The sequence below is a fragment of the Astatotilapia calliptera genome, chromosome 11 (genome assembly GCF_964374335.1).
Source record: "Astatotilapia calliptera chromosome 11, fAstCal68.1, whole genome shotgun sequence".
NCBI lineage: Eukaryota > Metazoa > Chordata > Actinopteri > Cichliformes > Cichlidae > Astatotilapia > Astatotilapia calliptera.
In genome coordinates, this window is record NC_137432.1 from 6,130,588 (window position 1) to 6,147,370 (window position 16,783).

Genomic DNA, 16,783 nt, shown 5'->3' on the forward strand with positions numbered 1-16,783 from the left:
CAGGTCATTTTGTTTCAATCCCTGGCTGCTCTAGTTTGCATGTTAAATATACTAACCCCACGTTGCTTACCAATGCATCCATTGGAGTGTGGGAGTATTATACCTTATAACATTTAAATAGAAAGTCAAATAGAAATATTAATAACAATAAGCATAGAAGAAAAAAAAAATCTTGCACAGATGGGTGAATGCTGTACAAAGGGTTTGAGTGCTCAGGTAGAATAGAAAATTACTATATAAGAACCAATCAATTTTCCATGATGTTTTTCTTAAGTTATGCAGCTCTTATTTTTTTCCTGTCATTTGGCAACCCCATTTCTGCTTTTGATTTTGGAAATAAAAACCACTAATCTCATTATGCAATTTTATTAAGATAATATGTGTTTTTGAAAATGTATGGTTTCAATATCTAAAGTTTAAGAGTCAAATTCTGGTTAAAAATAATAATTAAAAAAAATCAATTTGTCTATTGTAACAGATCGTGGACCCATGTACACATGCCCAGGCCATATTAGAAAGGACAGAACCCCGGGTATAAGACCCCGCATTCATGACCTGTGATGAGCCAGCGTATTAGAGTACTGTTGCCGCGCTGTCCCACTGTGCAAAACGAACACTCCTGTTTACTACAAATCGTCTGTTGACCTGGAATTGAAAGCATATCCTGCTCTGAAAAGTGAGGACGATAACTGTGGTTCAAAGCTGGTAGAAGGGGTAGCACGCTGTACGACCAGTCCCTTAAAATGGTCCAGTAAACAGCCACTACTAACAATTTAGCATTTGTAAATAAGAAACGATCCTTCCTCCAGCTGGATGAGCTGAAGGGAGACGCTCTGCAGTCGTACCAAGAACAACCTCCGAGTTTTTTTTGCTGTTGGTTTATTGTTTTCTTTCTCTCTTTTTTGAAGTGCTCTGCTTTTGCAGGAAGACTTTAGCGTTGTGAGAACAAGACTGGAGCTATTTTTGATTCGACTTCGAGGCGGCAGCTTAAGTTTGTGGCGCTGCTAAGAGCACGTTCGAGTTTTGATGCTAGTGTAAACCCATTTATCTGTCTGGACCATCAAAGCGCTGAAGTGTGACAGAGTGACTGTTTGGATTCCAGGAGAGCGATGAGAAGAGCGTTCGGATACTCAGGCTCGCTGAAGATAGCGCTTCAGTTTTAGGCTCCCCTTCGTCTCTTTTTTTTTTTTTTTTTTTTTTTTTAAATCCGTGTGGGCTATTGCAGATCCGTTTGGTTGGCGATCTGGACACATTCAGTACCAGATTTACTCCTCACCCCCTTAAACGATTAAACAAGCCGGGAGCAGACCCTCGCTGTCCCACAGTAACGGATTCCTTTTTGGACTGAGGCAGTTGAATGGATTTTCCGGTACACTGCTAAAATTGGTTAAAACGAACTGTTCGAGATTCAAATAATTTTTCGGTACCAGCTTACTCGTAAATGCTCCACTTTGATCGTTGATAAAGGAATATATCTGTTTGGCGATATTCAAAGGCAAAGTGCTCTTGATTTTGTTTCCTGATTATTTATTGTGATATTTGAATACGCTGGTGGAGAAAATGAACGTGTATCTCGTGTGCCTTTTCCTTACTTTGGATATAGCCACCGTGGCTTTCAGTCTGTCTACGTGCAGTACGCTGGACATGGATCAATTCAAGAAAAAACGCATCGAAGCCATCCGAGGGCAGATCCTGAGTAAGCTGAAACTCGCAGCCCCCCCAGAGGACTTCCCCGAACCCGAGGAGGTGTCCCGGGACATCGTCTCTATCTATAACAGCACCCGGGACTTACTGCAAGAAAAAGCGAACGAACGGGCGGCGACTTGCGAACGGCAGCGGAGCGAGGAGGAGTACTACGCCAAAGAGGTGCATAAGATCGACATGCAGCGCTTCTACCCGTCAGAGAGTAAGTCTGTGTGCCCGCACTGATGCCATTTCAGGCCAAAAGGCACAACTTCGAATACCGCTGCTACGCGTGTTTGTGATTCTTTTGGAAAATCCTCTCCATCACGCTGTGCTGGGAGAGTGTAAGGAAAACCAGGTAGTGCTAATATTAAAAATAAGCTACACTTTTTATATATCGGTCGCTTCTACTCTTCACGAGGCTGTGTGTTGCCTTGTAACTTTACCATTACACACTTAGTCTCACTGGTGTCAAGCCAGCCTCCAATTCGAGACTTGCAGTCAAGCCAGCCTCCAGTTTGTTTTACGTTCCCTGTGTATTCAAAGTATTACGGGAATGGATGTGGAAACCGGATTTCAAAATAAAAGCCAACTTCGAGTGAATTAACAGATATGTTAAGAACATAATAACATATAATTTAGGCTTTTTTTTTTACAAACTCTAATGTTAGATCTATATGACACAGCCTTGTACCCTAATTGTGCCCTGTCACTATCAAGGCCATCTTATTTTGGATTTCAAAGTAAAAGCCCTGTGAATCTTCATTTTTGAACTACTCTTTCAATGACTTAATAATGCTCTTAAAAGCAAAAGTCGTATTTCCAAATACTATTTGAACTTTATATCAACACTTTCCAACCACAGTCTTTTTCACAGTGATACCATATCAATATCAAGTCAGTCTGATTTTGCCTTTCATAGTAATGTCCCTTTGAAATTGCTGATATTTGACTTAATCTTTTAACGATTCAAAATGCTCTAAAATGGAAAATTCCTGTTTCCACAGGGTAAGTCCACTCCAGATCAACAGTATACAGCCCCACAGTGATACCATATTAATATCAAGTCATTCTGATTATGCCTTCCAAAATAAAAGACTTTTTAAATTGTCCACAATTGACCTACCTTTCAGTGATTTCAAAATGCTCTAAAATGGAAATTTCCTGTTTCCACAGGGTAATTCCACTCCAGATCAACAGTATACAGCCCCACAGTGATACCATATCAATATCAAGTCATTCTGATTATGCCTTCCAAAATAAAAGACTTTTTAAATTGTCCACAATTGACCTACCTTTCAGTGATTTCAAAATGCTCTAAAATGGAAATTTCCTGTTTCCATAGGGTAATTCCACTCCAGATCAACAGTATACAGCCCCACAGTGATACCATATCAATATCAAGTCATTCTGATTATGCCTTCCAAAATAAATGCCCTTTCAAATTGAGCATATACGACCTACTTTTTTAACGATTTCAAAATGTTCTTAAACAGAATTTTGCTGTTTCCACAGGATAATTTCACTTTAGGTCAACAGTATACAACCTCACGATGTTACCATATCAATATCAAGTCATTCTGATTTTGCTTTCAAAAATAAAAGCATTTTCAAACTGCCCATTTCTGACTTGATCCTGGAACAATTTCAAAATGCTCTAAAATGGAAAATTCCTGTTTCCACAGGGCAATTCCACTTTAGATCAACAGTATACAGCCCCACAGTGATAACATATCAATATCAAGTCATTCTGATTATGCCTTCCAAAGTAAAAGCCTTTTCAAATTGTCCACAATTGACCTACCTTTCAGTGATTTCAAAATGCTCTAAAATGGAAAATTCCTGTTTCCACAGGGTAATTCCACTCCAGATCAACAGTATACAGCCCCACAGTGATAACATATCAATATCAAGTCATTCTCATTATGCCTTCCAAAATAAAAGACTTTTCAAATTGCCAAGATACGACCTACTCTTTTAAAGATTTCAAAATGCTCTAAAAGTGAAAATTGCTGTTTCCACAGGATAATTTCACTTTAGGTCAACAGTATACAACCTCACGATGTTACCATATCAATTTCAAGTAATTCTGATTATGCTTTCCAAAATAATGGCCTGTTGAAAATGCCCATAATTTACCTAACTTTCAGTGATTTCAGAATGCTCTAAAAAGGAAGATTTCAGTTTCCACAGGGTAATTCCACTTTAGATCAACAGTATACAACCTCACGATGTTACCATGTCAATTTCAAGTCAGTCTGATTTTGTTTTTCAAAATAAAAGCTTTTTCAGCTTCCTTTTACATCATCTTTATGATTCAATTCTGTCATAATCAATTGAGTCTGATTTTGCTTTTCAAAATGAAAACCCAATATGTGTTGAAACAGCAATTTTCATTTTTAAAACATTCTGAAATAATTGAAAGAGTATATCACATATGGACAAATTCGACGGGCCATTAATTTGAAAGGCGAAATCAGACCACCATGAAATTTACATGGTTTTACTGTCGGGTTGGATACTGTTGATCTAAAGTGGAATTATCCTGTGGAAACAGCATCTTTCAATTTAAGAGCATTTTGAAATCGTTAAAAGAGTAGGTCGTCTACAGGCAATAAAAAATACTTTTATTTTGGAAGGCAAAATCAGAGTGACTTGATCTTAACATCGTATCTCTGTGGGGTTGTATACTGTTGATCTAAAGTGGAATTGTCCTGTTGAAACATGAATTTTTCATTTAAGAGCATTTTGAAATCGTTAAAAGAGTAGGTCGTATATCGGCAATTTGAAAAGTCTTTTATTTTGGAAGGCAACATCAGACTGATTTGATATTGATATGGTATCACTGTGGGGTTGGATACTATTGATCTAAAGTGGAATTATGCTGTGGAAACAGCAATTTTCCATCTTAGAGCATTTTGAATTCGCTCCAAGAGTAAGTCATATATGGGCAAATTGAAAAAGCTTTTATTTTGAAAAGCAAAATCAGACTGACTTGAAATTGACATGGTAACATCGTGAGGTTGTATACTGTTGATCTAAAGTGGAATTACCCTGTGGAAACTGAAATCTTCCTTTTTAGAGCATTCTGAAATCACTGAAAGTTAGGTAAATTATGGGCATTTTCAACAGGCCATTATTTTGGAAGGCATAATCAGAATTACTCGAAATTGATATGGTATCACTGTGGGGCTGTATACTGTTGACCTAAAGTGAAATTATCCTGTGGAAACAGCAAAATTCTGTTTAAGAACATTTTGAAATCTTTAAAAGAGCAGGTCGTATCTTGGCAATTTGAAAAGTCTTTTATTTTGGAAGGCATAATCAGAATGACTTGATATTGATATGGTATCACTGTGGGGTTGTATACTGTTGATCTGGAGTTGAATTACCCTGTGGAAACAGGAATTTTCCATTTTAGAGCATTTTGAAATCACTGAAAGGTAGGTCAATTGTGGACAATTTGAAAAGGCCATTATTTTGGAAGGCATAATGCGAATGACTTGATATTGATATGTTATCACTGTGGGGCTGTATACTGTTGATCTGGAGTGGAATTACCCTGTGGAAACAGGAATTTTCCATTTTAGAGCATTTTGAAATTGTTCCAGGATCAAGTCAGATATGGGCAGTTTGAAAATGCTTTTATTTTTTAAAGCAAAATCAGATTGTCTTGATATTGATATGGTAACATCGTGAGGTTGTATACTGTTGATCTGGAGTGGAATTAACTTGTGGAAACAGGAAATTTCCATTTTAGAGCATTTTGAAATCACTGAAAGGTAGGTCAATTATGGACAATTTAAAAAGTCTTTTATTTTGGAAGGCATAATCAGAATGACTTGATATTGATATGGTATCACTGTGGGGCTGTATACTGTTGATCTAAGGTGGAATTACCCTGTGGAAACACGAATTTTGCATTTTAGATCATTTTGAATCGTTAAAAGATTAAGTCAAATATCGGCAATTTCAAAGGGACATTACTATGAAAGGCAAAATCAGACTGACTTGATATTGATATGGTATCACTGTGAAAAAGACTGTGGTTGGAAAGTGTTGATATAAAGTTCAAATAGTATTTGGAAATACGACTTTTGCTTTTAAGAGCATTATTAAGTCATTGAAAGAGTAGTTCAAAAATGAAGATTCACAGGGCTTTTACTTTGAAATCCAAAATAAGATGGCCTTGATAGTGACAGGGCACAATTGGGGTACAAGGCTGTGTCATATAGATCTAACATTAGAGTTTGTTAAAAAAAAAAAGAAAAAAAAAAGCCTAAATTATATGTTATTATGTTCTTAACATATCTGTTAATTCACTCGAAGTTGGCTTTTATTTTGAAATCCGGTTTCCACATCCATTCCCGTAATACTTTGAATACACAGGGAACGTAAAACAAACTGGAGGCTGGCTTGACGGCAAGTCTCGAATTGGAGGCTGGCTTGACACAAGTTTAGTCTCTCACTCGAACGACAGCGTCAAGTGTGAGCTTTATTGTTTGCCTGAGTAACGTGATACCAAGTCAGCTGGCCACAATACATTTGTGAGCTTGAACTTGTGGCACAAAAACAAGCAAATTACTGGACTTCTTGTTCGCTTCATCATGTCGCTAATTGAACTTGATATGTTTTGCTTCCTGATGTACATATTGCACATGCAAGTTTATTTTCCTTCCTCCTTCCTTTATCTTAGGGCTAAAACTGTAATTTGAGACAAATAATTAACTAAATATATGACCAGATTCTCTCAGGATTTCATGATAGATTAGTGATAATTGATTAGTCTGTTAACTTATTAATTTGGCATTTACCATCCAGGTGGAATGTTACCCGCATTACTCTGACCACTACAGTTTATATTCAGTCACACACACGAATGATTTAGTCAAGTAGGGTAACAAAAACATACTTTGTATGTTAAACTTATTATTGACAGGATTATCAAGGTAACAACTTCCCAGGAGATTTTCCCATAAATATAAATTGTCAGTGCTAATGACTAGTTGAAAAAAAATAACATTTATGCGTTCAAGTTTAATTGTACAAATGGAGTAACACAGTAGTGCTGTGGATAGCACTGTCACCTTCAGTGGTGGGATTGTTAAAACCCTTTTATGTAAGAAACAGCATCTGCTACTGTCCCCACTTGCTGGACACGAATGGCCCAAAAATTTTGTTGTGCTTGCTGCTGCGTTCTACCTGTACATAATTTCTTTAAACCCATTTTATGTGTACTAGAGATGGACCGATCCGATATTACGTATCGGTATCGGTCCGATACTGACCTAAATTACTGGATCGGATATCGGAGAAAAATAAAAAAAATGTAATCCGATCCATTAAATATCACGAAAGCACCTCACAAAACTTGCAACACGCCGTAACTCACCTCAGAACGTTAGCACGTCGGAGCAGTATGCATCACGTGATAGAGCGGCTGTGGCATGCGGGACCTGTCGGTGGTCTGGATAGCATTTGGAGCTTCGCTAGCAACCCGGCATTTCATCTCCGACAAAGTTATCCCGAGAGAAGTAAGGCAAGTGTGTAAGTCCATCTCTGAATGTTTGTAAAGCATTCCTGCGTTAAGCTTAACAAGCGACTGACTCTCCTGCTGCTACTTCAATCATGAAACTGGTTAACGATCAGCTGATCGGCTTTTCTGTCGCGAGTCAGTGTCTCTAGTTTGCTTTTGGCCCACTTTGCACCAGAAAGAGGAAACCAGCGGCTGAACAACAGCAGCACGTTTAAGCTTGATCAGCTATTGTTAGAATGTATTTAATATTACTTTCTACTCCAGGATCTTTTTCTACGTAGCTGACGCTGGTAACTGTGCAGGGGCGGATCTAGCAAAGTTTAGCCAGGGGGGCCGATAGGGCATTAACAGGGAAAAGGGGGCACAAAGACATACTTTTCTTTCTTATTCTCATTTAAAATGTCTAGCTTTTAATAAATAATTATCTGACACCCAAAGTTTTAATTTGATGTAAAATGAATAGAAGTCAATTACTGTATATAGTAACTATTAAGTCTAATATATATACCCTAGTAAGCTATAGTACTTTTTCCTTTGGGAAGGTACCATCTGTGCAGTCTGCAATTTTGTTGAAGAAAGATGTTGAATCTATTTAATATTTCTTGAAAAATAATTGATTTCTGTGCATTTTTTTTCACACTGCATCAAATTAAGGTTGATTACGTCGATTAAGCATCATGAGGTGGAGCGTGAGGGGTGGTTCCCTATTTTTTATTTATTTATTTTTGTTGTTGCTGGGAGTTGGAACCCTATTAGTTAGGTTGCTTAATATTTATGCTAAGTACTCTTTAAAATACCAGAATAGGGAGGATGGTGTAGGTGTAGGCCTCATTGTTTGACAAACAGAAAGAGCAACTACACAGCACACTAACCATACACACCAAACATGCCAAATGTCACAAATCTTTGGGTTCTCTGAGTTCTTGGCTAGCTTAGCATTAGCATGCTGTCTGTTCATTTTGTTTGCATAAGCCGAGGTTGTATTAGCAGCATAATGCAGTTGTTTCTGCCCTGGATGCTGTTTTCACTTTACCATCATGCTTATGGCCTTATGTAGTAGTAATAATAATAATAATAATAATAATAATAATAATAATAATACATTTTATTTGAAAGCGCCTTTCAGAACACACAAAGACACTGTATACAGCAGAATAATAAAAACAAGCATAAAAGCAAGCAGTTTACACAATCATAAGAGCATAAAATATAAAACAAATTTAAAATAGCAGAGTGGTGAGGTTATGTGGGATAAGCTATTTTGAACAAGTGAGTTTTGAGTCTAGACTTAAAAAGAGAGAAGGAAGTGATATTTCTTATGTCAGGAGGTAGGGAATTCCAGAGTCGAGGAGCAGAGCAGCTGAAAGCCCTGCTCTCCATGGTGGCAAGACAGGGAAAAGGGAAAGAGAGAGTGCGAGAGAAGAAGAAGATCTAAGACCCCGAGATGGAATGGTGATCTGAACCAAATCAGAGAGATATGGAGGAGAGAAACGATGAATAGCCATAAATGTATACAAAAGTATTTTAAAATTGATGCGATATTTGACCGGGAGACAATGAGCTGTGGGACAGCGGTGATGTGGTAATTAGAAGGGGTCCTGGTGATAATACGGGCAGCAGAGTTCTGGACACGTTGGAGCTTGTGCATGGATTTTTGAGTAAGACCAACAAGAAGTGAATTGCAGTAATCAATCCAAGAAGTAACACGGCTGTGAACAAGAATGGCAGTGGCACGTGGAGTAAGAAAAGGACGGAGACAATTAATGTTGCGCAATTCAAAATATGCAAACCGAGTGACATTATTAATGTGTGAATTAAAAGATAGAGTACTGTTGAGGATGACACCCAAACTTCACAGAAGAAGAAACGGAGACCGGCGAGTTATTGATAGTAATAGAGAAACTGTTGGTTCTGGATAATGTTGATTGCCCAGAACCAAATAAAAATAGAAATTAAAAGTAATGTCCATGACTCTGCTCTAGATCACTCCACCATTTACTAGGGGTGCAACAATACTCGTATCGATATTGAACCTTTCGATACAGTGCTTTCGGTTCGGTACGCATATGTATTGAACAATACAAAATTTTTTATTTATTTTAGCAACTTTTCTTCTGACGATGCTGTCTGTGTTGAGCAATGACTGTATAAAAGACGGACGACGCGACACCGCCTCCTCCCATAGTGCAAAAATGAAGCCAAAATATCCCGCTTGTGGAGGCTGCCATCTTGCAAATTTGGAGCCAGAGTCTGCGCAGTAGTGACTTGAGGTGGAGTGACTGTGTAACGCTCCCGCCCACACACCCGCTGGACGTGACCGCAAACACGCCCCCCTACACTTTTTACGTAGCCCGGCGGCTCGAGTTTTTTTGCTGGTTTACCGCGACTGACGACTCGTTTAATTAAGGTAAATACAACCATGTCACTGTTATATAAAAAAAAAAAGACACACAGCTTTTCATCTTATAGTTCTAAAATCACCCTGTTATTAATTTTTGCTAGATTAGCCGCTAGCATACGCACTGTGTTGGAGGCTTGTTGCTAGCTAGTTAGGATGCTACACACCTGTCACTCTAATAGTCTGTATTATTGAAGGATTCAGCACTTCTTATGTTTTTTTTATTAATCCATTTTTAGACAGCGATAAGCTCAGCTGCACACTCTCCCGAGGCCCAGAGTTACTGTTAATATCAAAAATGTAATGCTGTCCTTTGAGATATTAACATAAGACTGTTAGTGTAATGGATCTAAAACGGTTTAAATCTTCAGAGCCGTCTACATCCTGGTAACATGGAAACTTTAAAAACATCAGCAGAACGTTTCAGTAGTGTAGTCTAATTTGTTCATTTCATTTAATAATAGAGTCCATATCAACAGCTACATTCACCCTGGAGAGAAACTAGTGAGGGAGACCATCAGGACCAAGCTGGGTTTCCTGGGTCCAGAGGTTTGGAGAAACTTCTTCCCTTTTTTTCATGACAGCTGTCCTGTGCCAGAAGTTCTGTTAACCCACTGAGAGAGGCTTCATTTAAGAAACACCAGGAACACTGAAGCTCATCGCATTGATCAAGCAGGACTCATGATCTTCACCAGCAGCTCCCTCACAGGGAAATCTTCAGCACTCCTCCGTAGGCCTGCCCTGGGAGATGGATAAACCCAGCATTTCATGAACACTGTGATGGAGACCTTTGGTTTGTGTAATGTTGTAAATACTCCCCAGAGGCTCCGGACTTTTACATAAAGATATTATATTCAGTCCTGTAGAAAGTTATATATTTAAAAATATATGATCCTCTCTGGTTACTCTGGTATGAATAACTCTGCAACTGCAGCTGCAGTTTTCACTACAGCACATACAAGGGAGTGCAGAATTATTAGGCAAATGAGTATTTTGTCCACATCATCCTCTTCATGCATGTTGTCTTACTCCAAGCTGTATAGGCTCGAAAGCCTACTACCAATTAAGCATATTAGGTGATGTGCATCTCTGTAATGAGAAGGGGTGTGGTCTAATGACATCAACACCCTATATCAGGTGTGCATAATTATTAGGCAACGTCCTTTCCTTTGGCAAAATGGGTCAAAAGAAGGACTTGACAGGCTCAGAAAAGTCAAAAATAGTGAGATATCTTGCAGAGGGATGCAGCAGTCTCAAAATTGCAAAGCTTCTGAAGCGTGATCATCGAACAATCAAGCGTTTCATTCAAAATAGTCAACAGGGTTGCAAGAAGCGTGTGGAAAAACCAAGGCGCAAAATAACTGCCCATGAACTGAGAAAAGTCAAGCGTGCAGCTGCTAAGATGCCACTTGCCACCAGTTTGGCCATATTTCAGAGCTGCAACATCACTGGAGTGCCCAAAAGCACAAGGTGTGCAATACTCAGAGACATGGCCAAGGTAAGAAAGGCTGAAAGACGACCACCACTGAACAAGACACACAAGCTGAAACGTCAAGACTGGGCCAAGAAATATCTCAAGACTGGTTTTTCTAAGGTTTTATGGACTGATGAAATGAGAGTGAGTCTTGATGGGCCAGATGGATGGGCCCGTGGCTGGATTGGTAAAGGGCAGAGAGCTCCAGTCCGACTCAGACGCCAGCAAGGTGGAGGTGGAGTACTGGTTTGGGCTGGTATCATCAAAGATGAGCTTGTGGGGCCTTTTCGGGTTGGGGATGGAGTCAAGCTCAACTCCCAGTTCTACTGCCAGTTTCTGGAAGACACCTTCTTCAAGCAGTGGTATAGGAACAAGTCTGCATCCTTCAAGAAAAAACATGATTTTCATGCAGGACAATGCTCCATCACACGTGTCCAAGTACTCCACAGCGTGGCTGGCAAGAAAGGGTATAAAAGAAGAAAAACTAATGACATGGCCACCTTGTTCACCTGATCTGGACCCCATTGAGAACCTGTGGTCCATCATCAAATGTGAGATTTACAAGGAGGGAAAACAGTACACCTCTCTGAACAGTGTCTGGGAGGCTGTGGTTGCTGCTGCACGCAATGTTGATGGTGAACCGATCAAAACACTGACAGAATCCATGGATGGCAGGCTTTTGAGTGTCCTTGCAAAGAAAGGTGGCTATATTGGTCGCTGATTTTTGTTTTGTTTTTGAATGTCAGAAATGTATATTTGTGAATGTGGAGATGTTATATTGGTTTCACTGGTAAAAATAAATAATTGAAATGGGTATATATTTGTTTTTTGTTAAGTTGCCTAATAATTATGCACAGTAATAGTCACCTGCACACACAGATATCCCCCTAAAATAGCTAAAACTAAAAACTACTTCCAAAAACATTCAGCTTTGATATTAATGAGTTTTTTGGGTTCATTGAGAACATGGTTGTTGTTCAATAATAAAATTATTCCTCAAAAATACAACTTGCCTAATAATTCTGCACTCCCTGTATGGTACTTTAACCTTTGTACTGTTTTCATCAGTTAATTTTGCAGTTAACATGTGAACATTTTGGATGATCTGTCTGCTGTCACTGGGTGGTGCTGAGGTCTGAATGTGAGGGCAGCTCCTGTAATCACAAAGAGAACAGAATCATCAAACTCAAATCTAAATTTTATCCCTCAAAATTGAAATAAAGCTGATCCTTCTGTCCTCACACACTCAGGATCTGAAGTTCTTCTCTTACATTCTTTTCAGTATTACAGTACACTACAGTACTTTAATCCATAGTTCCTGATTAATGAGGAGTTACTGAAGTACAAGCTTTTAAAAAAATGTTACTGTCTTTACAGATGTGGCAAGAGACTGAAAATCTACTGTTGTTTGCACATATTTAATATTCAGCTCTGCACAGGAGCTGAAGCAGAGTGCAGCCTGTTGCTTTTACAGTATAATACTTGTAATAAAAGTTTCTCTTGATTTCTTTAGTCAGGGTAAATTCATTCACCTGCACAGATTAGCTAAACGAACCTCAGTGCTCATTTTAGCTAGTGAGGTCTTGCTAAGGACGGTAGTTACGGATTAGCTTACAAACACGTTTAACTTACCGAAAAAGTGCAGCGGGGCCTCGGGTCCTTCTGTCGGGTAGTCCAGTTTACTGAAGAACACCTCAGGCTGTCAGTTTAAAACAGTCGGTCATGTTTTCGTAATGTAAATGCTGGTCCTCCTCTCAGAGCCTACGCTCTATCTGCTATTCCCGAACAGAGATACGCAAGTTTCTCCGTGACTGCAGCTGCCAGTCAAAGCTGTTATGATGACGTTTCACCCCAATTTAACATCACCGCGGTAGGAATTAGAATCAAACTTATGTGAGAGGAGACCCCTTGGACATAAATCAGCGTGATGAGAACTATTGAAAACAAAAGAAAGAATCTTTGGAAAAAAAATTTCTGAGAAGAATTAATTAATTTTAGTCTGACCCCAATCCCATCGCTAACATGGAGGAGACGGGGTTTATGACCTATACTGCAGCCAGACACCAGGGGGCGATAGAGATGTTTTGGCTTCATTTTTGGGAGCTGTCGCGTCGTCCATCTTTTATACAGTCATTGGTGTTGAGCGCTGTCACTACCCGATCCGTACCAGAAACCCGATCGGTACCCCGCATGTGCGAAAGGTGTCTACTTCCGGTCGTAGCGTTTTACGATAGTTATGGGTCATGCACACACATGCACCGTTATACAAAGATGAAGAGGAAACTTTTTCTGGCTTGTTCCATTTCAGAAGCTGAAAAAGGTTCATGTCCTCATATCCTTAAAAACAAAAACTGTGTTTCATCTTATATTTTTTAATTGGTTGTCCCACAAGAGCGGTGGCAAGCCCCACAATCTAGTAAAGCAAGAGTAAACTCATAAAACAAATTTCCCACGTGTGGGACTAATAAAGGTTATCTTATCTTATCTTATAATTATCTTTTTACAACATGAAGTAAAATTTTCTAAAATAATACTTTTTGATCCCTAGAGTAGAGTTACAGATACTAGGAGAATCAATGCCAAGGTTTGCCATTATGCCATGATGTTGTGACCCAACACCTTTTGGCTATTTTTCTTAAATACTAACCCACATGTATTTTCTAAATTCTATCAACTTTGTAGTTTTGCTTTCCCTACAGTATCCAATACTGACAGACCACAAAGTGAATTGTAATATTTGGTAAAACAAGCAACTTTCTACAAGTAATACAAATTGGCTAGTAGGCATAATGGAAATGTAAGGAATTACTAGCAGTGTGCTCCACATACTTTTTTGTACTACATTTTTGTTAAGTCATGGTCTAGCATGCAGGACGTGAATGCTATTGCTATTTGAACTGCTCAGCCAGCATTGCAAAACAGAAGGGAGAGAAAAGGGGAGATTGAGTGAGAGAGTTAAGAATACTACATTTTCCTCCAACAATGCATTGTTTACAGCAATGGCACCAGTCTGGTGTAAGATGATGGTTTTTGCAGAAGTGCTGGGGAAATGGGGGGGAAGATGTTTGATGCTCAGGCTGAGCCTGGGCTGGGGAGCATTTCTCATGCTACATGGGAGTTGGAGCTTTGTTTTTGGCTGTGTCTCAAGTATGGCCTAATTTATTGAGCCAATATTTGTCTGCCATGCTGTGATGTGTGTGTATACTGCCTTCTAGTAACTTGTTGCTATACAATACCAAACCCTTTTTCCTTTTAGTGTTTTTGCTGCACACTTTAATTTCTTGCTACAGGGCTCGCAAAATCGCTAGCCCGACGTCCCGGAGCTAGCGATATCTCCGGTCGGGCGACCAAAATCTGTCTCAGCCCCGCCCGTTGGGTTATCATATAGCCCGACGGGCTATATGACAGCTTTTCTTATGTTGGTATGGACATTTGTACAGTTAATGATGTAATAGAGGTGCATCAACAACTTTACATTGACAACCTACAACCGGTTCAGTTACAAGCAGCATGGGCTGTACAGGGGGATGCTTCCTTAAGTGAAACAGAACGGGAGCAATTCAGGTCAAAAATAGGACAGATTTTGTGGGTTGCCAAACAAACGAGGCCAGATGTTATGTTTGACATATACAGCCTGGCATCTAATATTAAAGATGCAACTGTGCAGTCCATTCATGATGTGAACAAAGTTATCCGTAAACTTAAGGCAGAGAAAGTGACTCTTAAGTTTCAGCACTTGGGTAACAGTGAGGATTGGTTGTTTTCAGTGTCGCATCATTTGGCAACCTTCCTGATGGCGGTACTCAAGCAGGGGCATTAATTGCCCTTATGGGTAAAGGAGGAAAGTTTTGTCCTCTCTTTTGACAGTCTAAAAAAATCAGGCGTGTGGTCAGAAGTACACTGGCAGGAGAAACTCTTGCCATGTCAGATGGAATAGACAGTGCAGTCTTCCAGGCAACACTTTTTTCTGAGCTTACAACTGATAACACTAGTCTGAATGCTCTTCTGTTGATCTGTGTGACTGACAATCATTCCTTGTTTGATGCACTCAAGTCCACTAAGCAGGTTACAGAGAAGAGACAGAGGCTAGAAATGAGCAGCAAAAAGAGCTCATACAAGCCAAGGAAATCAGACTGTTGGTCAGATTCCAAATCCCAACTTGCTGATTGTCTGACAAAAAAGGGAGTTTCACCTTTAACCCTCCTAAAAGCACTAGACGAAGGACTCTGGATACTGTGATCCTTTGTTTACGAAGTTTTCTTTGCATTAAAATGCACTATTGTTTATTTTGTGCAGTGATAGTATGCTTTAAGTAAAGTACATTGAAATGTTTTCTGAATGTTCAACAATGTTGACAATTTTTTTGTTTACATATATATTTATGCAAATGTTTTAAAGAGGTGTTTATATTTTTATTTTAAAAAAGAAAGAGGGAGATTGTTAACTTGTTATTTTCTGTTATATCGCGAGAGTACTGTTGCCCGCGAGGAGTTGTTGTTTTGTGTACGTGGTGTATGATGGCGTAAAGAATAAAGCGCTTGGAGTGAGACTACGACGTGTCTTTTGACTTTACAATCTGTATGTCAAATCATGGGCGAGATACTAACATGAAGTTTCTCTCTGATACGTCTATTGGAGTTTGAATGTTAAAGCACTTAAGCATGGAAAAGAGTCCTTGTGTGAATGAGATAAGTATAAAGTACTTTGAGCGCTCAAGTAGAATAGAAAAGAGCTATATAAGAACCAGTGGAAAACCTAGTTCATGCGTTTATTACTTCTGGCCTGGACTATTGTATGTCACTATTATAAGGATGTCTTAAAAACATTTAATCCAAAATGTTGCAGCCAGAGTATATCTTTGGTTCCTCGTTTCAAGGACATTGAAGTGCCTCCCCAAGAGTGTAAACATTTATCCACTCTCTCTGTCAGAGTTTTTTGTTAACATGAATGTTCAAGATGTTCAATAAACATGTTAAGTGCATATATTTTCCCTTTTTTCTCCAGTCTGTTTGCTCATGCAAAATGAAATGTGATTAATATAGAATAAAAATGAATGATATTTAATCGTGATTAATCAAAATTAATCCACAGTAACCCTGTGATGAATTTGATTAAACATTTTAACTGTTTGACAGCACTAATATATATTATATATTTGTGTGTACTTTTTTTTTTTAAAGTTGTATTTCACAGGAGAGAACCTGTGCTAAAAGATTAAAGAAAACTATTCAAATTCTCTTTGAATTTAAGCATACATTCTTTGTGTTTATTCTGCATTTACTTCCTTATATTGCATAAATGTCAGTTACAAGCTTAAATATAAAGTTAAAAAAAATGTAACTGCAACCATGCTCTTGATCAAGTAATTGTGATTAATTACAGAAAATTGTGAGATTAATTAGTTTTTATTTTTTTATTTTTTCAAATCTATTGACAGCACTAGTTTTTAGAATTAATGAATCAATATAGCATTATTCAAACTAAAATCGATTTAAATCAGGAAATTCACTTTATAAAGCCAAGAGTTGGAACACCTCTAGGAATTAGTAGCACCAACTTTCAATAGATTAATATAAGATATGATGGGTCCTGATTATTCAAGACCTTGTATGCAAGGAGAAGGATTTTAAACTAATTCTGGATTTAACAGGGAGCTAATGAAGAAAAGCCAGGATAGGAGAAATATGCTTTC

The 16,783-nt window shown here is 38.5% G+C and overlaps 1 protein-coding gene across 1 annotated transcript in view; it reads left to right on the plus strand.

Annotated features, from left to right (window-relative positions):
• Positions 1-545: 545 nt before the first annotated feature.
• The window catches only part of tgfb2 (transforming growth factor, beta 2), a 48,387-nt gene continuing 32,149 nt past the window's right edge, over positions 546-16,783 (plus strand). Inside the window, exon 1 of the mRNA XM_026184189.2 lies at positions 546-1,906. Coding sequence (XP_026039974.1) covers positions 1,561-1,906 — 346 coding nt within the window. The 5' untranslated portion in view covers positions 546-1,560. The remainder of the gene's footprint in view (positions 1,907-16,783) is intronic.